Raw genomic sequence first — 25,394 nt, 5'->3', positions numbered from 1 at the left:
ACTGCCGAACAGCCCCTTAAATTTGTATTTATATAGTATTTTAATAAAAACTCAATGGTGATGAAAAATTTTAATAGGGTATATGAGGGGTTTTATTCATCTTTTCGTTGTGAATACATAGAAAAAAATCATCTCAATCAGAATTAAAACGAAAAAGTTATAGTATTTTTAAGAATAGAAAAAATATTGTTCATTAATTTGAGTTCGAGTTTCTGAACTCGAGTTGAAGGGGAAACTTGAACTCGAGTTTAGCCTCAAACTCGAGTTCAAACTCAAATTTTACAAAAGAACATAAACTTAAATAAAGTTGTAACTCGAGTTCAAACTTTTTCTGACTTTCGTCGTAAAAGAACAACTCTGTAATATTGGAGGACAGCTGGCGAGGGAAATGTGGACACTTGACACAACATAGTACACAAAGTGCATGCCGTTCGATGTGGATGATGATGACGTTGCACAAGTCTCGGGGTGGAAATCGTACGGCAGAGAATTCTAAGTCGTACAAAACGAAAGTGACAAAAAAAACACAAAAAGAAAAAGAAACTTCTACTGACAGTGAGTTTTAATCACCTATTGGGTTAGCATAATTTTTTATTTTCGCTTTTAAATTTTAAATTTTTTATTAAAGAAAAATATTGTTATAGAATTAATGATTTGAATTCTAAGGCCTCGTTCGTTTCGATGATTCGAGTTTAGAATTTGAGTTAAGATGTGATTGTATGTGAGAGCTTTTTACTGTAGCAAAAAAGTTAGATGTGATTGTTTGTGAGAGCTTTTTACTGTAGCAAAACTCGAATTCTAAACTCGAATCAGCGAAACGAACGAGGCCTAAGTATATAAAATAAATTGATCCTGCAATTAAAACTGCTTCAATTATACAACAAATTTATAAAAACTTAATTTAACAATTAAACAAACAATTCTTACTAGTTGCAAATAGTAAGTAGAATCGTAACAAAATAAAAAAAAAAAATAATATAGAATAGCATGAGACTTGAGAGTGTTTCAAACACAGGTAGAGTTTGTCAGGTTGATTTTGTGGGGGTATTGTTTTGTTCCTTTTTGGCTAAGAGAATTTTTGGCTTCTGGATTTGTCGTAGAGGCAATACCTTGTTTTAAATAACTGGGCCAGTTTCACGGGGACGGTTGTCTTAATCCTTATCCATTTTCATTGTTGTTGTCAAAACCAAAAAAACAAAAACATGCCGAAACAAATGTAAAGTATAACCTTAAAAATGTAGGCAAGTAGGCATTCCACCAAACCATTTCATGTCTTTCCTTCTGTTTTTATCAATTGCTCTACCCTCTAATGCTTGGAAGATTGCATCTTTCTTCCCAACTACAAGTTCTTTGGGAAGAAAAAAAAAAAACTCATATCCTCAAAAAATGTTGGCTAACTATTCAAAAAATGACGTTGGTTAAGGCTAAAAAGAGTTGGACACTCCCAGGGCCTTTGTCCTTTGCGATGAATCAGGCCTTTTCTATCTTCAATTGGTTTCAACAACCGGAAATTATGAAAAGCCCAAAAGCCCACTCCCTCACTCACTCTAGCTGGATCAATAACCATAATTGTAGGGCTTTCTAGTGACACGTTGGACTTGTACTTCCTCCCACTTTATTGGACATTGGTTTTGCATTGTTTTGCCCCAAACTACGGCAGCAGAGAGGGGGGAGAGAGAGAGAGAGAGAGAGAGAGAGAGGAGAGAGAGTGGTAGCAGTCAGATGAGCCATGGCTACCACCACCACATCCATATCTCTATCCCCGCCAGATTTCCATATCCTCTCCACCTTAGACCCAAAACCGCACTTACTTCTTAGAACCCAGAAATCTTCTATCTCACTCTCTTCTCCAACGTCGAGAATATCATCCAAAAGAGCCACTATTTTCCACAACCCACTTCACAAAATCAAACAAAAAACCACCCCAATTTGGAGAATTCACGCCACAGCCTCAGCTGAAGCACCACCTTTAGAATCCACCGCCCCACTCGACACTTCCCAGCAGATCGTCTCAAGTGGAGACGACAATGCTTCCCTCGTCATTTCTGCTCTTCTCATCGTTGGCTTCGTCGGTTTGTCTATTCTCACCGTTGGGGTAAGTTATATAAATTATATCATATCTATATCTATATCTATATATAAGAACCTAACTACAATTGAGTGATTTTGACTAAAGTTGTGATTTTGGTGGGGTTAATTAATTGTGGTTCAGGTTATCTACTTAGGAGTGACGGACTTCTTGCAGAAGAGGGAGAGGGAAAAGTTTGAGAAAGAAGAGGAGGCAGCTGGGAAGAAGAAGAGTGGGAAAAAGAAGAAGGTGAGAGCGAGAGCTGGGCCTAGGGGATTCGGCCAAAAGGTTGATGAGGAAACTGAGTTTGATGATTAGAAAATGAATATATTTCCACTTAATCAGCTTTTTTCTTTAAATCCGTTTGTGAATGTAATTGAGGCTTCTAAACTGCCAAGAATTCTGGTTGTTTTTCATGGCATTAGTGAGAATTCAAATGATAAAGTTAAAAAGGCCTGCATTTACGGGGTTTGTGTTCTTTTTCGGAAACATCGAACTTTTCTCAAACGCTTGAGCAATGGCCAAAAAAATGGTGAAGTTTTGTTTGGCACGAACTTTGGGAGTAAATTTTAGAGTAATTTTGACAAATACCTATTAAAAGTGTATGAATCTAAACTTTTATTTTTTATTTTTGATTCATAATTATTTTAATAAATAATTATATTAATAACATGATATTTATCAGTAAAAAGTAAAGACTAAGGGTGCATTTAGAATTAGTTTTAAAATGATTTTATTTTCTATATAAAAATGAAAATGAAAACGTTTTCATTTTCATTTTGAAATTATTTCTGAAATGCATTTGGTAGTTTTATTCAAAGATTGATTTCAGTTTTAAAAAAACTGAAATTGCGTTTGGTAGTTTAATTTTTAAAAACATGTATACTTTTTTTTAAATGTGAAATGTCATTTATATACTTCTATTTATTTAATTACAATTTTAATAATAATAATAATAATAATATTTAAAACTTTTAAAAATTGAAAAAAAAAAACTTAAAACCAATAACCAAACACAAATCACAAGTTTTTCTTCTCTGCTTCCGAGTTCTGCCTTTCCTTCCCTTCCCTTTCCATAGCTTACAGCTCCACTTTGACAAGAAACACAGAGCGAGAGCGACATGGAAGAAGAAGCCACGGCCATGGAAGTCGAGGAACATCCTCACTCCAATCCAAGCTCTTCCAATCGGGTCGGACTCAAAAACTCCATCCAAACAAGTTTAGGAGAAGACTACCAAAATTAAACAGCTTCTTCCCCTTCATCAAAAACCCAGATCTACCAAAATTAAAATTAAAATCACATATCAAAATCAAACATTTCTAGTTATTCAATGAAACCAAACAGATTAATATCTCAAAATCAAATTCTGAGTTCAGGAGGTGCGTCGCGCGGGTGGGATCGGTGGTTGCAGATCTGAGCTTGCCGGAGATGAGTTGCGCGGGGGTGGGGCTCATCAGGGCTGGGACTCAGTCATTTTTTTCCCCATCTAAAACTAGAAAATTGCTCAAGAAAAGAAAAAAAATGCTTTGGAGATTCGTCGTGATGGCGTGGAGAGAGAGGAGAGAAAAGAGAAAGAGGTGACAGATAGAGAGAGAAACGAGGTTGAGGAGAGAGAGGGGGAGAGAGAATGAGATAGAGAGAGAAGAGGACATCGGAGAAGAGAGTGAAGAACGAGAGAGAAAATGAAAACGGATTTCATCTGTTTTCAGTTTTTCAAAAAAGACAAACGTTTTTGTTTTTGTTTTTTGAAGACTTTTACACCAAACGCATTTTACATTTGCGTTTTCATTTTTTAGTCTCAAAACAGAATTAAACAGGGCCTAAATTTTTCATTTTTTTCTATTTTTTTCTGGGAAATTCTCGTCCCACAATCGTCGTTTCCAAATATGAATCGGTAAATGAAGAGAAAGCTTTCTCCATTTTTTATTTATTTATTTTTAACTTTGTTTAACTGAAGGTGGGACTCTGATCAAAATAAGCAATTTGAAAGAGAGAAGATCTTTCAATTCCTAACTTCTAAATATAACTCTTTAAAAAAAAAAACAAAAACAATTGAAAGTCCGGCGGGTCACGAGGTCTAAATATTAAGTATGAATTATAGTTCTGGTACTATGTTCAGTAATCTATTTTCCACAACTCTAGACATCAAGATTGGGACTCAACATTGAGAGTAGTACTGAGACCATGGCAAAAAGAGAGACTACGTCAAGTGTAATATGAAGGATCCAATTTGAGTTTAAAATTCAAATTTTATTACAGTAAAAAATTTTAAAAAATAATTACATTTAATTTTTTTACTACCGTAAAAAATTCACATAAAGTCGCATTTTAACTCGAATTAAAAACTCAAATCAGCGAACTAAACAAGCCCGAAATGTAATTAAAACAACAAGATAATAAGAAGAACAAAGTCACCTGAACAAGATACTCCATGATTAACCAAAGTACACAGCTAAAGAGGAGGAATAACAAATCACACCAATTTTACTAACTTCGTTGAGAAACGTCAACTTTAGAACATCTTTATAAAGATTTAGAAATCTTTTTCCTTTTCCAGCAAAAACAATTCTTCAACCAGGTTCGGATAATTAAGCTCAGTGGTTGAAAAAGTAAACCTACGTTTGCTTATAATAAAATATCCAGAAAGCTCTTGAAACACTTCTGATAAACTATTATTATTGTCAATTTTTTAAAAATAGATGAATGTTTCTGTACATTTGCGTTGTTTCTATGGGATCCAAAAATAATTCCCAAGTCCAAACAACTTTTTTAGGGGAGAAAAAAAGGGAAGAAAAGCTTATAATAGCACGATATACACATAAATTAATAAATCCACAGAAATGAACTGAATAGTGAAAAAGGAAAATATACAGATAAGAAAGCCATGAATATGAAACTTGAACCCGATAGAAAATTGCGTTTTTTCATAAAAGAGAAACGTTAATAAGCATACATTAATAGAAACACTGGCCTCACCTAAACATAAACAGCTCTCCACATGGCACATTTTGTACAGTCACGTTAAGATAACAAACTACCTCAACATATTCTCATCTTTTTTGTTTTGTTTTTTACACCCTTAAAGAAACTCGTATAGTCGCTCATCTCTTGCAGGAGTATAGATGTGCTCAACATCTGAACCTCAGCCTCGCTCGATTCTATGTATAAAATTTTTAAACTACACAATGTACAATTTTTCTTTCCAAGTACAAGCAACATCTTTATTTCCAACAAACTCATAACCTGTTCCAAAAGACAGGCAGAGAGCCGTGTATTTGCTCTAACTACCGGAAGAAAGAGAGGAAAGGAGGAATCTCACACTAGCCTCAGTTAGCTGTACAAACATCTTCTTTCTTTCCTATGCAGGGTGTGGAGTCTGAGCCGCGATTCTCCTTTCTGCAAGCAATTTGGACAATCCGTTAAAAAGGAGACAAACAGGAGTTTTTTGCTACACATGAGAACACGATCGATATACATGTATGCATACAGTCTACACGTTAGACATGGACATGGAAATCTTAAAGGGAAGAATACGCACCCCCAGCAGCAACAAGCTTCTCTACACGTGCAACAATATGCTTCCCGTAAGTGTATTTCTTCAATGCATTCAAATGAACCTTAATTCGAGAAAGGATCAGCTCGCGCTGTTGGTCATCACAAGTCTCCAACACTTTCTGTACGACATAGTTTGCAAACTGATCCTTCATCATCGCCTGTATTCAAAGCAGACAGTCAGGTGGTATACACTCAGGCAGGCAATGAATCAACAATATTAGAGAAGTCCATAAAAAAAGTAAAGTTCATATTTCTTAACTTTTGTTTCTGAAATTCCTAGAGCTAAGCCAAGAGAATAAAGAGAGAAGACAAACAGAAAGAACAAATTTTTGAAGCAGATAAAGACGTGACAAACCTGAAGGGGCTCATTTTCATCAGTAGTACCAAGCATCTCATTTACTAATAACTCGCGTTCAGAAGGACCGCCAAAAGTTAAACACTTCTCCACAACATTGGAAGCAAACTTCTGCTGACTCATTAGAACTATCTTCCCAGCTAATTCTTTGATAATAGATGAACGCTCATGAGGTTTTCCATGCTCCAGCACATGCTGTTCACAGTAAATGTAGGTCCTTATCAAGAAGCATATTAAAGAAAATGTACAATAAAATCACAATGGAAGACACATCTGATCTCCTAAACGTTAGATAAGGAATAGGATTTTAGATGAGCCTCACAAAAAAAATTCGGCCCATAATTCCACCCTAAAAAAAAAAAGAAAAGGAACAGGAATCCACTACTCAGAGAACAAGCACAGTCAAATTGATCCCAGATCATCAATACTGGCATAGAAGGATTCCACTTGATATTCTTTTCCTACAAGGACAAGAAAACATCTAAAATGCATCATAGTTCGAAAGGGGTTTTCCTTAAGAATACCCCACCCACCAACCCCACCACCCACCCCCCCAAACCCAGTATTCTAAGAACAGAAACTCATAACATGAAATGCCAAGTTCTGACCATTGACAAAATATCATATTGAGGATAGAGGCTCGCATGCAATATAAAAGAAACTTTGTAGATGTTTAAAATTATTGTGATGGAACCCGAGGAAAAAAGATAGTAAAGAAGTAAAAGTTGCTTAGGACGATGTTGAACAGTGACCGCAGAAGACTGACTTAACCAACACACGTCAACACAAAATCTTGTAACTAAAAAAAATCAAAATAAAAATCAAAGTTTCTATCCACACAAATAAGGGAGAACCACAAAATATAGTTCATTGATTTTAATTATCAGAGCAGACAAACGTCCACAGAACAACTATTAGGGAAAATTATTGAACCTGAACAACATAATTTCCATACTGATCTTGAGCCAACATGCTAACAGCTCCTAAAATCTCATCCATAACTTTACTCTGTGTCTTTGGATCCTTGCAATGCTCCAGGACTCTCTGCCACATTAAGAGATCAGCATAATCCTGTCAACTTAGGAAAAATCATCAGAAACAAACCATGAATAGTAAAGAATTCTATGAACCTGTATCACACGACACCCATATGGGTGAGTGGACAGTGTAACCACTTGATCAAAAAATGTAGAGACAATAAAGTGAATTGCATCTTCAGGAACACATTCAATACACTTCTGGATAACATGGTTCCCATTCTGATCACGAACACAGCGCATGATATTTCCGTCAAGTTCCTCAACCATTTTAATCTTCTGGTCCAGGTCAACAACTTCTATGGCCTGAATATAAGCAACATATCAATGCGGAAACATACTATTAGACATCTAATAATCTCATCTATCGTAGTTCATAAGCACCAGCATCATGAATCACATCAAACCTTGCAGAAGCCATATTGGAGAATTGGAATGAGTTACTTTAAACTTAGGTCACTCTTAATTAAATTATATGAAAGGAGGAAGGGTGGACAAAGAAAAAAGTAAGAAAAAGCTGACTTCGGAAGCACATATATGCGTTAGACATTATCCCATGAGAGGTGAGTTCCAAATCAATACACCCAAAATTACTAAGAATTTAAGACTCTGATTAAACATACACAAACTCTAAAAGTACTTTGAAATTGATGAGAGTATGAATCTAATAATCGAAAAATTGCAGATAAATATGGTTAATAGACTAAAGAGTTAATGGGACTTGTTAATGTTATGTAAGTTTAGAACAAGAAGAGCAGAAGTCCATATTTGAGAATCATAAGTATCGCACAAGGTAATAATATAAAAATGTTGTCATTTGTAAAAATTAATGGTACCTTTTGGATCACCCGACAACCATACATTTGAAGACTTAGTGTCAGAACATGGCCAAAAAGCTTGTTGGCCAGTTCCCTCCTCTGGGATGCAAGCCCGTGCTCAAAAAACTGTATACAAACACCAACGGACACTTTCGTAAGATGCCAAGTACAATAAAATCACAGTATTATGTACTTCTAAACAACAACTCACATTCCACATAATAATTACAAAATAGATAAAGAAAAAGAAGTTACCTTCTGAATAACATAATTACCAAATACATCAGTCATCAGAGCAAGAGCTTGGGGCATGATCTCCTGATAAACCATGTTCTTCTCTTCTGTCGTCGCTGTTTCAAGTTTTTGTTGAATAAAACGACTCCCGTATTGATCCGCACTGATTGTGAAATGCAAATGAAAGAGACCATCTTTAGAATAGAACCAAATTGCTGAATCAGAAAATGATTCAAAAGCAGCACCCACCTGAACTCGACAACATGTCCAGCAATTTCTGAAAGTTCAAAAGATTTAGTTTTATTACTCTTAAATTCTTCTAGAAGTGAGGATGCAAAACCTTCGTCCATGTTACACCCACCATCTAGATGCCAGGCTCCCATGACACCTCCAGCCAAACTCCTCATCCCAGAAGGAAAACGAAGATTAAGCTCACTGTGCCTCAAAGGGCTACCAGGTCCAACAGGAGAATTTGGAATAACAGGACTTGCCATGGGACTTCCAGGATAAGAAATTCCAACACCAAATGCGGGGTTTCCGTAGTAACCATGATGATTAGAACCACCAGACTTCCCACCAACATATTGCGACTTCTGGGGAGATAACAGAGCAAGATATGCCTTTTGGAGTTCAAGTAGGTTCATATATGAATTGCCTAAGTAGCTCCTGTCTGCAGAAGGATCATTAAGTGCAGCAAGTTGTGCTGCAGCATACTCAGATGACCTCAAGTACTGAAGATACATAGGATCCATAAAAGGTGTTTGAAGACCACCTCCAGCCATCTGACTTCCTATTCTACCAAGATTATGTGATTCAGATTGTCCAGATGCCAAACCTCCTCCAAGCACTCTCGAGTCCATTGCAGGAGATGGCACACCTGAAGCTGCAGCAACACCATCAAAAAAAGGCGACACATTACCGGTGCCAATTTGGCCCGCCATCATGGATGCTAATGCTGGATTCACGGAATACCCACTCAAACCATAGTTAGAGAAGGATGGATTTGAACCATCAAATTGCTGGTACTGAGCATGTAAGCCACCACCATTAAGAGTGGATGTGGGAGATCCCTTCATGTAAGAATTGCTAGAAGGAACAGCAGATTTATGAATCTCGACTGGCCTCACAGAGGAGTTGCTCATATCTGCCCCACTACCGTTGCTCTTACCCAAATCAGAAAACGAACCTTTTGCTGATTGCAGATTAGATTGTATGTGCATCTGCCCAGATTCAGACTTCTTAAGGTATGCATGTCGTTGCTTGTGATTCTCACCACCTTGCAGACCGAAGAGATAACTCTGATGATTGTCAACATCTTGTCTCATATGTGATGACAAATGGTTTTCATCGTCTATCACACCATTTGTTGACAAGTTCATGCCAGATAATGCAGCTACCAGATCTGCAGACTCATTAATGCCAGATGAGACACCATTAAAGGAGTTTGGATTTGGACTGATAACACTTCTCTTTTCTGAGGCACTAACTCTCCCACCTCCAATTGGTGTAATACAAGGACTAGGAGCCCTAGCAACAAGTTGGGGATCCGGAGTGGTGCTTCGTGACAAAGAAGCACCCAGAGCAGCAGCGTAAGTGTACGAAGAAGGCGCGCCCATACTCTGAACAACAGATGATCCCTTAATACCATTTGCACCGGATTGTAGAGTATCCGAATTCCTCAAATCATGGTGTAAATGTACCAGGTCAGCATCAACTGAACTTACAGTATCCACATTTTCATCAAAAGCATTCCGACTGGCTGGACGAGAAGGGAGCCCACTAACAGGGGTTGCACGCCCCAAGTCATCCTGCACAGCAGTCAAATTTAAATTAACGCAATATAAAACAGGTTTTAAAAAAAAGAAAAAGAAACAAACTGTCTTATAGAGTAATGAATCTGAATCAATCGTGACAGAAGTTAGGAATGTTTCCAATTATATAGCAAAAATTTAATAAATCTTCTCTCTCGGTCAGAAACAAGGAGAAACATACTTTCAAACTCAGGAATGCAGAAACTTCAGTTCCCAACTTATGTACTTGATGACCCTCTCACAGTACACTATTTACATCATACGTGCATAAAGGATACTATAAATGAACTAAACACCAGTTTCCACACTTCATAGAAGAATTGCACCTCTTGTACATATGCGCCCATCTTTTAGTACCCATCATGAATTGTCCTTACTTATTGATTTAATTTGAGATGCAAATACCACAGAAACGCTTTTAATAATGCAGTTTTATAAAAAGGCTTCCAACCATGTCAACCTGACTCTAGGCATGTATTGACATGCATGACACTCTACACGATGCACATAGAAAAAGCTAATGGAAAAAAAATAGCATATGACAACACAATTCCACTTGACGCACCACAAGATTGGTCCCTTTATATAAGGGACCAAAGCCAAGTTAAATTATGCAATAACTAAATCATTGCCAGAAAACCCATCAACATGAACTGATTTATAGTAAAGCGAAGATAAACTCTCGTCAAAACATCGGAGATCTATATAACCGTAATGGTATGGTAACTGATCCAAGCAAGCGAGTAAGCGACATTAAAGAACAAATACAAACTAGCATTTAATAATACTTCCAAGCTAGCCAAGACAGGTTAATCACATCTGCGACCACATGCCATTATTCAATAAAGACTGGAACTTTACAATCTAATAAGATTATACTTTGCTAAAACTTGCAGTTTGTCGATGAGAAAAAAATCAACTGAAAACAATAAAGCTAGCTCAAACCATACAATCCATAGGCAAAACACAGCCATACAATACGCCCCAACTAATATGACGAAATAAACGCAGACATACTGTAAGAGAGCAACAACATTAATAGAAAAGTTGGAACTTAAAATTTAAAAACAAACATGAATGTAGAAATAAACCACCTGAATGATTTCAGCAAGGCTTTTCTGCTTGTTCCCAAGTCCTAAACCCGCCAAACCAATCAGTCCATCACCACCCCACTCAGCGGAGCCACGCACTTTCTCCGATTCGAACTCACTCTCTTGCTTCCTAGAGTTGAAACCCGGCGGCATCGAAAACAGCGAACGGCCACCGCCACCGCCGTCTTCAGCCGCTCTACTCCCTTTTCTCCTGTCTCCAATCCCTCCCACCCCAGAACTCCCTCCTCCTTTCAACCTCTGTGCGAACCGCCAATCCTCCTTCGACAGCAAAGGCGGCGGCAGCCGCGGATTCAGATTCACATTCGAGTAATAGTACGAGAGATAAGCCGGATCAGACCTGAGCTCCTCCTCCGACGCAAACCCATTTCCATTATTCTGAGCGCCGGCGAACTCCGCAAACGAGGCGGCACCCGCTCCGCCGCCACCGAACAACCCTCCGACCGCGCTTAAGGAGCCCTCAACCGTCGGAGGCGCCGATCCACTCCGACACATGTTCAGCTCGCGCTCGCGATCGTCGACGTCTTGCCGACGCTGCTCGCGGAGGAGCAGCCCAATCTCCTTCTCGAATTCATCCCCAAACGATCCCTCGTTGCCTCCAAGCATCGGTCTTCGTCCCAATTCCGAAAGCATTCTCGTCAAAGAAAGCTCTTTTCTACCATAAACTCAACAGAGCTCCAAACTAAAACTCAAAACCCCCCAAAAAACCAATCCCAAAATCGAAACTTTAAACCTCAAAACCCCATATTTACAACCTCAAACACTGCTTCCTCAAACCTGATCATCATATTCATAACCTAAAATCTTCCACCGCCATAAAACCCCACAACATGATCAGCTCCAGAAACAACGACCAACAACCAAAAACCAAAACATTTACCCAATCATAAATTATTGAAAGCGATTCTTCGCAACATGTTTGTTTGGTTTCAGAAAACAAACCAACAAAAAACAGCCGAAAAGGAAGCTCAAAACTGAGATCAAAGAGACGAAGAATGAGAACATAAATAGAAGAAGAACACAGAGAAGTAGAGAAAAGCTGTTTTTCGCTCTACAAACAAACTAACCAAACCGGCGGCGATTGGTTCTTACAAGAACCCCTATTAGGGTTTTTTCCATTTCAAGGATTAAATACAATGATGTAGTTAGAGAGAAAGGAAAATTAAAAAATAAATATATAAAAAAATTTATATGTTTTCTTTTCTTTCTTTTTTTCTTTGCTGTTTATTTTATTTTATTTTATTATTATTTTTTTCTGTTTCAGTGCATGAAATATCTGATATATTTATTGCTTTACTAATATTCCTAAGAAATAGGGGTAATTGACCAAGTGATAACCGACTGACGTTAAAAAGAATATTTTTGGTGGTGTAAAAAGATAATGATGTCATTTTTATTTCCTATAGCCTCTTTCAAAGGTAAAATCTGTGGTTGACACGTAGGCTCTTTAGATTCGCTATTAGTTATATTTAAGGCAACAAAATATTTACAGAGGGAAACCAGCTAAAATGGGTAGGTAATATTTTTAGTAAAAAATATCTCAACTACCCTTTTTAGATTACTACTATTTTTCACTTTGGATTTGTCATTTCTTCGTTTTTCTACTTTGTGATCTTTGTTTCTTTAAACGACAGAGTCAATTTGTAAATGTCTAATTTGGTTTGGATTGTTGTCATTCTCTTGATCCAAATATTTTTTTGACTCCTTAAACTGATTTCAATTAATGGGGTTTGTTTTTTTTTTTTTTTTTTTGAGTGTTACATAAATTGATTTGCTTGCAACTATTACTAGGTCAAACATGACACGTTATATGGATCTCCTTAAAACTGATTTCAATTAATGGGGTTTGTATGCTCTTTAGTGACAATATTTTTGCTTTTATTTTTTTTTTATTTTTGGGTGTTATAGAAATTGATTTGCTTGTAACTATTACTAGGTCAATTATAACCCGTCAGATTGGTCATTAATTTGCTAGTTTGAGCTCATTCATCTCTTGATTTTTAAACACGAGTGACTAGTTAGTTTTTATTTCTTGCAAAGAAAAAAGAAAGTTGGGATATTAGTGAAATGATTTTGGTGGCTAGGAGAATAGACATTTTTGTGTATAAAAATTCTAGGAGAAACATAAACTACAATGAAATAGTTTATAGTGAGGGAAAAAATAAGAAAGAATGTTTTATTAGATTTATCGATGCAACCGGAATGTGATTAGAGTTAAGTTTTATTGTATTATGAATTAATATTAATGTGTGTCACTTCTTATTTTAGAATATAAATACGTTAAAAAAAAAACTATAATTTAGTAAACACCAAAGTGGTAGATTATTGGTATTAGAAAGCGGTAACTTTAATGGTATTGAGCTTATTCCAAATATTTTGGTAAATGTAAAGTCTGGGTCGATACTTATAAGAAGTGCCTGGAAATTTTTTAGGAGGATACATGCTTTTTTATTTTCTAACAACTTAATACAAATATTTCTCAATATGTGATCTTGTTAAGGAAAATACGGGATCTTAGGAGTAAAATGATCTTGATTCTTTCTCTTGTGAGATAGAATAGGAAATGTAGCATGAATAGAGCAGACTTTTAGGATCATTCTTCTGTATATATATATCCCTTTAGAACTTAATGGAAATTATGCTTTTCACAGCAACTAAATTATTATGGTATCAGAGAGTTGAAAATCTTAAAAAACCCTTACAAAAAAAAAAAAAAAAAAAAAAAAAAAAAAAAAAAAACTAGGCGTCATTTTCACCGCCAGCTTCCATGGCAAAGAATGACGAGAGAACATCAGAGAAAGACGAAGCGTCCAAGCTGCATGTAAACAAGTATGAAGATCCAAGCAATCCCTTCCGTCTTCATCACTCGGATCAACCAGGTTTGGTCCTTGTGACTCAAATATTGACACAAGAAAATTATCCCATCTGGAGCCATGCCATGCTCATGGCTCTCATCACCAAAAACAAAGATGGCTTCATCGATGGTACCATTACCAAACCTCTCTCTGGATCAGCAAGGGAAATCAAGCAGTGGACTCGCTGCAACCTTCTTGTCAAGGGATGAATTCTCAACACCATCTCACCTAACATTGCACAAAGTGTGATGTACAACGACAATGCTTTGGAGCTTTGGAACGAATTGAAGGAGCGCTTTTCTCACACCAACAGTGTGCATCTCTTCCATATTGATCAAGAGATTCATGATTGTGTACAAGGAGGCATGAACATTGGCGAATACTACACCAAACTGAAGGGCTTATGGGATACACGAGATGTGTTATGTCCTCTCCCACCTTGTGATAGTGAAACGACAAAGAAGTTACATGAGTATCAACAAAAGCAGCGAACCATAAGATTTCTCATGGGACTTGACGGAACCTATACGACGGCTCGTGGACAGATTTTACTCATAGAGCCTTTGCCTGCAATGAACAAGGTATTCTCCCTTATTATTCAAGATGAAAAACAACGTTCCGTTTCTTCACAGATGATGGGAAAGACACCAGATGCCGCTGCATTCGCTGTCAAGGACGAATCACAAAAGTCAAATAGAAACCATCCGCAAAGGAATGCACATCTCAAGTGTGATCGCTGCAACATCATGGGACACTCCACCGAAAATTGCCGAGCACATCTCAAGTGTGATTATTGTGGCTTCAAGGGCCACACTATTGATGTTTGTCGGAAATTAAAAAGGGCCACTTCTCATGAAGACAAAAAGGGAAACTCGAGCTTTTCTTCCAAGGCTCACTATGCAGATTCCAAACTGAATAATGCTACATCACTGCCATCATCCTACAGCCTTACAGCAGAATAATATCATGATCTAATGGCCCTTATTGATCGGACCAAATCAGGTAGCATCGCTAATCAAGTGAGTTCAGCCCCAACAGTAAGCAATCTTTCAGGTACTGCAACTCGTGCAAATGATTTTGATTCAGAGACCAATTGGATCTTTGACACAAGGGCAACCGACCATATGGTCTGCTCATCTAATTTGATGACTACCAGTACACTTGTTACCAATCGTTATGTGCATTTACCAAATCATGCTCTTGCCCGTGTGACACATATGTGCATTTAAATTTAATATCAGTGGCCAGTCTTGCTAAAACTTCCTCATGTGTTGCAACCTTCACCAAAAACCTTTGTTTGTTCAGGACCAACATTCGGGGAAGACGATTGGTACGGGAACTGAGCGAAAAGGACTCTACTACCTGGATATCAAGAAGAATGCTGGGTGTTGCTCCATTTCAGCCGCTGTCACCACTAGTTCCCACCTTTGGCATCAACGTCTTGGCCACCTTTCAAATAAAAGTATGAAATCTCTGTCATTATTTAATAAGACCATACATTTTTATTCTATTAATGATTGTTCCATTTGTCCTCTTGCCAAACAAACTCGAAAACCTTTTCCTTTGAGTTCTATTAATACAACAGTGCCTTTTGAGTTAATACATGTTGATATTTGGGGGGCGCGAAGTATTTTCTAACAATAGTTGATAATTTTTGACGATGCACATGGGTTTATCTATTACGTAAAAAATCTAAGGCACGTGATTTTCTTGTCACTTTCATCAAGATGGTTGAGATGCAATTTGCATCTCGTATAAAGATTATTCGCAGTGATAATGGACAAGAATTTGATATCATCCAATTATTTTTTGATAAAGGAATTTTTCACCAAACTAGCTGTGTTTCTACTCCGCAACAAAATGAGGTTTTCGAGCGCAAACACCATCACCTTCTAAATATAGCTCGTGCCTTACTTTTTCAAGCTAACCTTCCAAAACAATTCTGGGGGGATGCCATTCTTACTGCTGCTTACCTCATCAACCGCACACCCACACCGGTTCTTAAAGGTAAAACACCATATGAAGTTCTTTTTCATAAATCACCAGCATATGAGCATTTACGTGTTTTTGGATGCTTATGTTTTGCATCCACTCATCATCATAGACCCAGTAAGTTTAACGCCCGATCCACCCGATGTTTATTTCTTGGATATCCATATGGCACCAAAGGATACCGAGTCTATGACTTAGATACAGGACGAATTTTTATCTCTCGTGATGTCCTTTTCCATGAGTATATTTTTCCCTATAGTGTCTTTGCCACCACACAACCAACCGTACTTTCACCACCATCTTCCATTGTCTATGATAATAGGCTCACAATCATGCAAGACCAGGCTTCAACATCTCAAACCCAAGACGTGATACCTCAAATCCATGAAATCTCTGTACCTACTTCTCCAACACCTCCAAACACAGATGTCGAACCTGAGCCCGTCACCACCAGCTCACCTGACATCATCCCCTCTTCTCCATCCGCCACAAATCCTTCCGCCACACCTCAACGTGAACCACAGTTGCGATACGCCACTCGTGCACCCAGCTATCTTCAACAATACCATGTAGAAGCGCCCTTGTCGTCTCGGTCCCTTCCCTCGTCTCACTTGGTGTTGACTGACAACAAAGGTATTTCTTATCCCTTGTCCCAAGTCCTCACTTATGATCGACTCTCACCAGCACACAAAGTTTTTGCTACATCTATTTCAATTGTAAAAGAACCAACATCCTTTGCACAAGCCATCCAGGATCCTAAATGGATACATGCCATGCAAGATGAACTTACTGCTCTCGAAGCCAATGGTACTTGGTCTCTTCAACCTCTACCCCACAACAAGAAGCCCATTGGTTGTAAATGGGTCTACAAGATCAAGTTCAATCCTGATGGCACAATTAATCGTTACAAAGCTCGTTTGGTTGCCAAAGGCTATAGCCAAGTAGAGGGTTTCGATTATCATGAAACTTTTGCTCCTGTTGCGAAGCTTGTGACCGTCCGACTCCTTACCGTGGCAGCATCTAAAAATTGGCATCTTTGCCAACTTGACGTCAACAACGCTTTTCTTCATGGTGACTTTGATGAGGAAGTCTACATGTCCCTACCTCCTGGCTTCGGACGAAAGGGGGAGACACGCGTATGCAAGCTACACAAGTCATTGTACGGCCTCAAGCAAGCTTCTCGTCAATGGTTTATCAAGTTGTCCACAGCTCTCAAACATGCGGGGTTTCATCAATCTAAATCGGATCACTCATTATTCGTTCGAACCCGTGACGCTTCTTTCACTGCTCTCCTTGTTTATGTGGATGACATTATTTTAGCTGGGAACAATTTACAAGGTATTGAAGAAATAAAAACTTGTCTCATGCAACAATTCAAGTTAAAAGATCTAGGTGAGTTAAAGTACTTTCTGGGATTAGAAATAGCCCGATCCAAGAAGGGAATCTCTCTTTCACAACGCAAATATGTGCTTGAGATTTTGGACAATGCAGGATACTTGGGAACTAAACCAGCAAATTCACCGATGGAGCAGAATTTATCACTTAGCAAAGGTGAAGGCGAATGCATCGGAGACCCTTCTTCCTATCGCAGACTTGTTGGAAGACTGATATACCTGACTATCACACGTCCAGACTTGACATATGCAGTCCACATACTCAGCCAATACATGGAAAAGCCTCGCATCCCACATTTAGAAGCAGCTCAACGAGTGTTACGCTACATCAAGCACACACTAGGACAAGGAATCTTTCTCTCTGCAAACAGTTCAATGCAATTAAATGCCTTTTGTGATACGGATTGGGCTAGATGTCGGGACACTAGACGATCAACTACGGGATATTGCATCTTCCTTGGGCATTCCTTGATCTCCTGGAAAACCAAGAAACAACCCACGATTTCACGATCAAGTGCAGAAGCGGAATATCGCTCCATGGCATCAGCTTGCTGTGAGGTTACTTAGCTGCGGTATGTCTTACATGATCTCGGAGTTAATCATTCACAACCAGTTAAGCTATATTGTGACAACCAAGCAGCACTCCACATTGCCTCTAATCCTGTGTTTCACGAGCGTACCAAGCACATAGAAATTGATTACCATCTTGTAAGAGAAAAGATTCAGGCTGGAGTAATCAAGACTTTCCACATATCTACATTGAAGTAACTAGCAGACATCTTTACAAAGTCATTGGCTTTACCACAATTTTTGAACTTACTCAACAAGTTAGGAAGGATTAATATCTATTCTAACTTGATGGGGAGTGTTAAGGAAAATACGGGATCTTAAGAGTAAAATGATCATTGACTTTTATGTATATCATTGATTTGATTCTTTTCCTTGTAATATGAGATAGAATAGGAAATGTAGCCTGAATAGAGCAGACTTTTAGGATCATTCTTCTGTATATATATCCCTTTAGATTATGCTTTTCACAGCAACTAAATTATTAGATCTCCTCCCTATATCATTTTCTAAGAAAAAAAAAATCAGTTATATGAAGCAATTAACCTTTTTTCCCCATCTAGGTGGATCATTGTGTTTGACTAATTTGTCTTGCGGCCAATAAATTTTTCTCTCAAAGATGAATGTTTTGCCTCATCACTTCTTCCTGAATTTTTTTTTTCTTTTTGTTAATATTATGATTCTTTTGTGCAGTGCAAGACAGCATTAGCTAAACTTTTTCTGCTTGTATGGATTACTGCTACTTTTAACAACACGACTTCAAAGACCGAGAAGCCAAATGGAAATTATAATATAATGTTTAATGTTACTAGGAATTCCACTTAGAAATATGTTTTGCAATGATTAGCACACAAACACAAGTGAAGTATGGAAGGCCACGCTGGAATAAGATTGGCAAGCACACATCGTGGGTGGGCCCCGTGTAAGTATAACTAATGTACGTATTTTACTTGGTTTTGAGCAAAGTTACACCACTCCTGTACGATATTGTTTAGACAAAAATAATTAAGAGTCCGTTTAGTTTGTTAAGTTAAATTTTTAATTTAAATTAAAATGTGATTTTATGTTAGCGTCTTTTATTGTAACAAAAAAATTATGTGACTGTTTTTTAAAATATTTTACTGTAACAAAATTTGAATCAGTAAAATAAATAGGACATAATATTTTATTGTTTGTTATTTGAACATAATCAGTGTTGGCTAGTAGAGGGGAAAAAAATAAATTAATATTATAAATGAACTTTCACATGCGAGAGAAAAATGAAAATTGACAAAATTTCTCAAGTATAAATGCTAATCCATTGCGTTTAGCGGGGATGGGGGAATTGAGAAGGGCATTACTAGTGTGCAACAAATAACATAAAATACTCGTTTAGTATCTTGATATTATTGAGAATTCTCACATATGATTTCTTACAATCTTTATTTTCAGCAAAAAATAATAACCACCGCTATATTTTTATTTTAAAGGAAAACTCATTCTAGTTTTTATTTGCAAGTTGGTGTAATAGCTCTCCAAACATAAAAATTAGCCTCCCTAAAATACGGTCAATTCCATCTTAAAAAATACGTCACTTAAATGATTATGCACCATAGTAGGTTATAATTATGGCATGTTTATCTACGCGTAATCAGAATTATTAGGATTTGTTTCCCAATTTGTGTATTGATTGTAATCGGATTTGATTGGCATTATTTTGGGAATGTTTTACTGGGATGATTACGTTTAGAAATGTCTATGCAGCTGGCAAGTTTCTTTTGGCAGGTTTCAAAAAATCCAGAAACTTGTTTTAGTTTCTATTTTTCTAAGTCAACCATTGATTCAAAGATGGAAAATTGATTTGATTGATTCTTGATTGAGATTTCATAGCTGGATGATCTTCCTATGTTGCCTAAGAACGTGTCCAGGTCCGTTTATCAGTTTTGGGAAGATTTCAGAATTAAAGAAGATTGATTCGTCTGGTTTTGAGAAAGTTAGCCGTAACAGCTATGTTGTAGTGTTGTTGCAACAGGATATGCAACAGATGTGGTTCAGTGAATTAATTGAAGATGTGTCAAGTTATTCACAGCTTGCTTATTTATTGAAAGAGTCTCTGGAGTAATTGTATGCCTCTTGATGAGTTTTGGCTGGGTTGTGAGACAGGGGTGAGCACTTGTATTGAGTGAGATGATTTGAGTGTTTTTCAAGAGAAAAACTTTGTTGGAGGGATTCCAAGGTTAAAAAGTCGAGGGGATCTCGCTGTTCAAGTCCATTGGGAAATTGCAAGTTCATAGGCGTCTTCTTAGAGAGGGAGTCTCGGGTAGATTAAGTCCAATTGAATTGTAAAAGAGTTCTTAATGGATTGTACATCATCTGGGCATGGCCCCGCGGAGTAGGGTGTTACCGAACCGCGATATCATTTCTCTCGTGTTCTCTTATTTTATGTCTCTACATTATTCATATTGTCTTATAAATTATTAAAAGACTAAAACCGGTACCTACATTTGGTATCAGAGCGGGTCACTGACGTGTTTTTCGGTAAGGTCCTGGTGTACTGGTTGATTTTGCAGGAATGGATGTCTTGAGAGAAGGAGGATTTGTGAACAAACCACCGCTTCTGGAAGGTGTCAATTACCCCTATTGGAAGGCTCGCATGGAAGCTTTTATTAAAGCTATTGACGAGAAGGCATGGCGATCTATCTTAACCGGATGGACTCATCCAATAACTAAAGATGATAAAGGCAATTCCGTCCCTAAGCTAGAAGAGAAATGGTCCAACGATGAGGACAAGCTTGCAAACAGTAATTCAAAAGCTTTAAATGCCATTTTCAATGCTGTGGATGTTAATAAATTTAAATTGATTTCCACGTGTGAAACCGCAAAAGAAGCTTGGGACATTCTTCAAACTGCACATGAAGGCACGGATACTGTAAAGGCTTCAAAGCTTCAAATGCTCATAACTCGCTTTGAACGTTTACGAATGGAGGAGGATGAGTGCATTGCTGATTTCAACTCAAAGCTTTGTGATATTGCCAACGAAGCCTTTGCCCTTGGAGAAAAATATACTGACGCCAAATTGGTGAAGAAGACATTGAGGTCACTTCCAGCACATTTTGCTTACAAAGTGACAGTCATTAAAGAAGCAAAAAACGTGGAGAAGATGAGACTTGATGAACTCATAGGTAATCTTCAAACCTTTGAGATGAACTTTAAGGCTAAAAAGAAAAGTAGAGGCATTGCTCTTAACGCAGATTATGATGATATGTCCACTAAAGATGAGACTGACAAAGATGAGGACTTGAGTGAGTCTTTTACTTTTCTCACCAAAAAATTCAATGAAATGCTGAGAAAGTTCAACAAGAAAGGGAGATTTTGAGAGAATTCAAAGAACAAAACTTCTCAAAAGAAGAATTTTAATTCTCAACGGTTTGAAGAGAAGAAAAGAAAAGAGGGAATACAATGCCAAGAATGTGAAGGATTTGGACATGTTCAAGCGAAGTGTGCAAACACTCTCAAGAAGAAAAATAAGGCTGCCACGGCGTCATGGAGTGATGATTCGGATGAAAATCAAGAGGATGCAGATGATCACACCAGTAATTATGTGGCTTTCACTGTAAGAAATAAATTCTCGGATAAAAATTTATTTTTCACTGATAATGTTGTTACAGAGTCTGTTGCAACATCGTCTGCAACAACCTCTGGTGGAATTGTTGATGATACAGATTTCGGGGATGAAACTGAAGATGACAGTGACGATGATGACCTAAGCCTTGGGAAGATTCAGGAGGCTTATAAAAAGATGTACAGTAAATGGCTTGTTGTTTGCAAACGAAACAAATCACTTGAAGATGAAGTTCGTGTCTTAACAAAGGAAAGAGATGAGTTGAAGAATGCTGCAACAAATTATGAAATCTTGGCAACAAAGCATCAAGGAAAGCTTGCTGAGACTAGACTCGAATTGGAGCAGACCTAGAAGAATTTAAGGATGCTAATTCGGGCACATCAAAATTGGATCACTTACTCTCACAACAAAAAACTTGTGGTGATCATTCAGGCCTTGGCTACAAGGGTCAAGAAATTTCTGGGTAGACTGTCTTTATGAAAGGAGCCACCGGTACTATGATGCAGTCTTTGAAGAAATCTCGGGTAAGATTAGACAAGAAGTTTGTTGTAACAAGGCAAGCAACAAATAGGTTCGTTCCTATTTGTCACTATTGTAATTTGCCTGGCCACATTAGACCTAGATGTTACAAATACTTGAATGCTTTAAAAAGAGGTATGATTATTAATCCATCAAATTCCGCATTCACAAGAAGGACACCTAAAGCAAAGATTGATGTGCAAAATAAATTTCCTCGACGTGTGTGGGTAAGGAAATCTGATTTAAGGTGTCTTGGGGTTTATACTTCTTTTAGAGCATGTACTAATAAATCTGAGTATTGTGGTAATGGTCACTTCAAGTTTTTGATAGGTGATAAAAGCAATATGCATCGGAGAATACCATATTCAGGGGGAGTATAACTCGTGGAGATTCAGGGGGAGCGATTTGCAGGAAGGTGTTGCTCATTTTCTAGAATGTTTGGCTTATTTTTGTCAAAAAGGGGGAGTAAGTAGTCTGGAAACTTGATTGGTGCAAAAAGTATTGTGTTTTAGTTGCTATTATTAGTTTTGCCAAAACAATGCCAAAGGGGGAGATTGTTGAGATTTGTTTCCCAATTTGTGTATTGATTGTAATCGGATTTGATTGGCAATATTTTGGGAATGTTTTGCTGGGATGATTACGTTTGGAAATGTCTATGCAGCTGGCAAGTTTCTTTTGGCAGGTTTCAAAAAATCCAGAAACTTGTTTTAGTTTCTATTTTTCTAAGTCAACCATTGATTCAAAGATGGAAAATTGATTTGATTGATTCTTGATTGAGATTTCATAGCTGGATGATCTTCCTATGTTGCCTAAGAACGTGTCCAGGTTCGTTTATTAGTTTTGGAAAGATTTCAGAATTAAAGAAGATTGATTCGTCTGGTTTTGAGAAAGTTGGCCGTAACAGCTATGTTGCAGTGTTGTTGCAACAAGATTTGCAATAGATGTGGTTCAGCGAATTAATTGAAGATGTATCAAGCTATTCACAGCTTGCTTATTTATTGAAAGAGTCTCTGGAGTAATTGTATGCCTCTTGATGAGTTTTGGCTGGGTTGTGAGACAGGGGTGAGCACTTGTATTGAATGAGATGATTTGAGTGTTTTTCGGGAGAAAAACTTTGTTGGAGGGATTCCAATGTTAAAAAGTCGAGGGGATCTCGCTGTTCAAGTCCATTGGGAAATTACAAGTTCATAGGCGTCTTCTTAGAGAGGGAGTCCCGGGTAGATTAAGTCCAATTGAATTGTAAAAGAGTTCTTAGTGGATTGTTCATCATCTGAGCGTGGCCCCGCAGAGTAGGGTGTTACCGAACCGCGATACCATTTCTCTCGTGTTCTCTTATTTTATGTCTCTACATTATTCATATTGTCTTATAAATTATTAAAAGACTAAAACTGGTACCTACAGGAAATAGTGTAAAAGTACTAATATACCCTATAAGTTAATTTTATATTTTTAATTTAAAACAATAAATTGTGTACTTATTATATTAAAATTAATCATAATTAAAATATTGAGTGTAATAACAAGGTAATAAAATAATAAATATACATTTTATAAGTATCTAAAATATAAAAATAAATTGTTTTAATTTAAATAAAACAAATAAAAATAAAATAGTGTCACAATTTTAAAATATTATTAATTTATTAAACAAATAAAGTACATATTTATTATATTAAAGTTAATATTATAATATTAGGTCAATAAAATAATAAATATAGGTTGTAATTATTATTTTTAATTTTATTTTTAATTTTATATTTGTAAGTAAAATATGGGTATGATAGTAATTCAATGTTAATATCAAGAATCTGAGTCCCAATCTCAATAGCCTATGGGAGTGTCAATCTCATTCCTCAATCCCAAATTTGAGTAGGGCTCACCAATTTCACTCTCATTTTAAGATAAAAAAGAGTAAGTAAACATAGATTGATTCTCATTCTCCACTCTCATTCCTCAATTCTAATAAGTAAACAGACCATTAGTGTTAAATATATGGTGTGCATGGAGCCAACATAGAATGAATGGGGCCTAAGCACTCCAACACTCTCTCAAATTTTTCTTTTTAACATAAGTTAGTCGCACAACGGTAACAATAAATTTAGGGAAGTCATGCTCCAATAAAGTTAGGGGCGACCATGCTCAGGCCAAAGGGTGCCACGTCATTACCTATAAGAAAGTTATTTTTATTTCAACTTTTTTTCTTTAAGTATAAATTTTTTACGTGCTTGTTTGAATTGGTTAAAAAAAACTGTTTTTGGTTTATTTAGTTCGTTTGGATGGATATTTTTAAAGTGCTTTTAGTTTTTAAAAAGTTTTTTTAGAATAAGTCACTTTCTTAGTGCTTATGAATGACCTGCTTGAGATAGCTTGTGCTTTTAAGTAGTAGAATAAGATAAACATAAGTTGGGCCTTTTTAATTAGTGTTTGGATAGTGTCTAAAAAGTGTTTTTATATATAAGAAGAGCTTTTGAATCTGTTTGAGTAAAAAAGTCAAAAACACTTTTTGTTATAAAAAGTGATGTAATAAAGGATATAGATGAGATATTTAATTTGTTGTTCACAAATAAAAGGTTAAAACTGTAAATAAAAAATCTTTTCATAAGCATCAAGGAGATGACTTGTTCCAAAAATACTTTAAAAAGCCAAAAACGCTTCAAGGTTGTCCATCCAAATAGTGCCGGAACTTCGGGTCGGCGGGCTGCCCGAAGCCTGAATTTTTTCGGGCTCGGGCGGGCAAGCCCATTTCCCGCCCGCCCAAGCAAGATTTTCGGGTTTGGGCTCGGGCAGCCCGAATTTGACATGTTCACACTTGCCCGCCGCCGTCTAACCACCGTATACCGCCGTCCGCCGGGATTTTTTTGAATTTTTCCGACCATGCCCGAACTACCCGAATTGCCCGACCCGAAAAATGCCTGAAAATTCAGTGTGCCCGAACCCGCTGCCCGAATTCACTCAAACGGGTATTTTTTTGAATTTTGCCTGAATTTTTCCCGCCTGCCCGAACTGCCCGAGGTGCCCGAATACCCGAAAACAGCTAGTTTTTTGAATTTTTACCCGAATTCTGCCTGAAAACCTGACCTGCCCGAGTTGCCCGACTGCCCGAATTACCTGAAATTGCTAGTTTTTTGAATTTTGCCCGTAAATCGGAATTGCCCGAGGTTGCCCGACTGCTCGAATTTTAAAAAATAGCCATTTATCCCGTTTTTTTTTGAAAAAAAAATCATTTTTTAACCCTAAAATTTCTCTATAAATACCCCTCATCCCCCACACATTTTTCTCACTCAAACTCTCTCAATCCCTCTCAATCTCTCTCAATTTCTCTTAGTCTCTCTCAATCTCTCTCAATCTCTCTCACAACTTTTCTAAAGCTCTCTCTCTCTCTCAAATTCATCTTATTTTTTTATAATGGATCCTTTTGGTTATAGTGGTATTCCCGTTGATGCCCAACACAATGTAGAAGAAGGGTAATTTCCCACTA

At 37.2% G+C, this 25,394-nt stretch overlaps 3 protein-coding genes across 3 annotated transcripts; 2 read left to right on the top strand and 1 right to left on the bottom strand.

The window, feature by feature from the left end:
• Nucleotides 1-1,619: 1,619 nt before the first annotated feature.
• On the top strand, nucleotides 1,620-2,528 carry LOC21407992. The gene is made up of 2 exons (XM_010108226.2): nucleotides 1,620-2,095; nucleotides 2,213-2,528. The coding sequence occupies exons 1-2, from the start codon at nucleotides 1,730-1,732 to the stop codon at nucleotides 2,384-2,386; spliced, it is 540 nt and encodes a 179-aa protein (XP_010106528.1). The 5' UTR covers nucleotides 1,620-1,729; the 3' UTR covers nucleotides 2,387-2,528.
• Nucleotides 2,529-4,974: 2,446 nt separating this feature from the next.
• On the bottom strand, nucleotides 4,975-12,084 carry LOC21407991 (pumilio homolog 2). The gene is made up of 9 exons (XM_010108225.2): nucleotides 10,974-12,084; nucleotides 8,318-9,876; nucleotides 8,090-8,231; nucleotides 7,853-7,960; nucleotides 7,110-7,322; nucleotides 6,913-7,023; nucleotides 5,980-6,174; nucleotides 5,608-5,782; nucleotides 4,975-5,465 (listed from the first exon to the last, which is right to left on the bottom strand). Exons 1-9 carry the CDS (start codon nucleotides 11,619-11,621, stop codon nucleotides 5,428-5,430), a joined length of 3,189 nt encoding a protein of 1,062 aa, XP_010106527.1. The 5' UTR covers nucleotides 11,622-12,084; the 3' UTR covers nucleotides 4,975-5,427.
• A 2,007-nt stretch (nucleotides 12,085-14,091) lies between these two features.
• LOC112093585 lies at nucleotides 14,092-14,805 on the top strand. The gene has a single exon (XM_024172357.1). It carries the CDS (start codon nucleotides 14,092-14,094, stop codon nucleotides 14,803-14,805), a length of 714 nt encoding a protein of 237 aa, XP_024028125.1.
• Nucleotides 14,806-25,394: the final 10,589 nt, after the last annotated feature.

This window comes from Morus notabilis, unplaced genomic scaffold, assembly GCF_000414095.1.
Source record: "Morus notabilis unplaced genomic scaffold, ASM41409v2 Scaffold46, whole genome shotgun sequence".
Taxonomy (NCBI): domain Eukaryota; kingdom Viridiplantae; phylum Streptophyta; class Magnoliopsida; order Rosales; family Moraceae; genus Morus; species Morus notabilis.
Note: the sequence above shows the minus strand (reverse complement) of the source record. Positions and strands in the feature narration are given on the sequence as shown.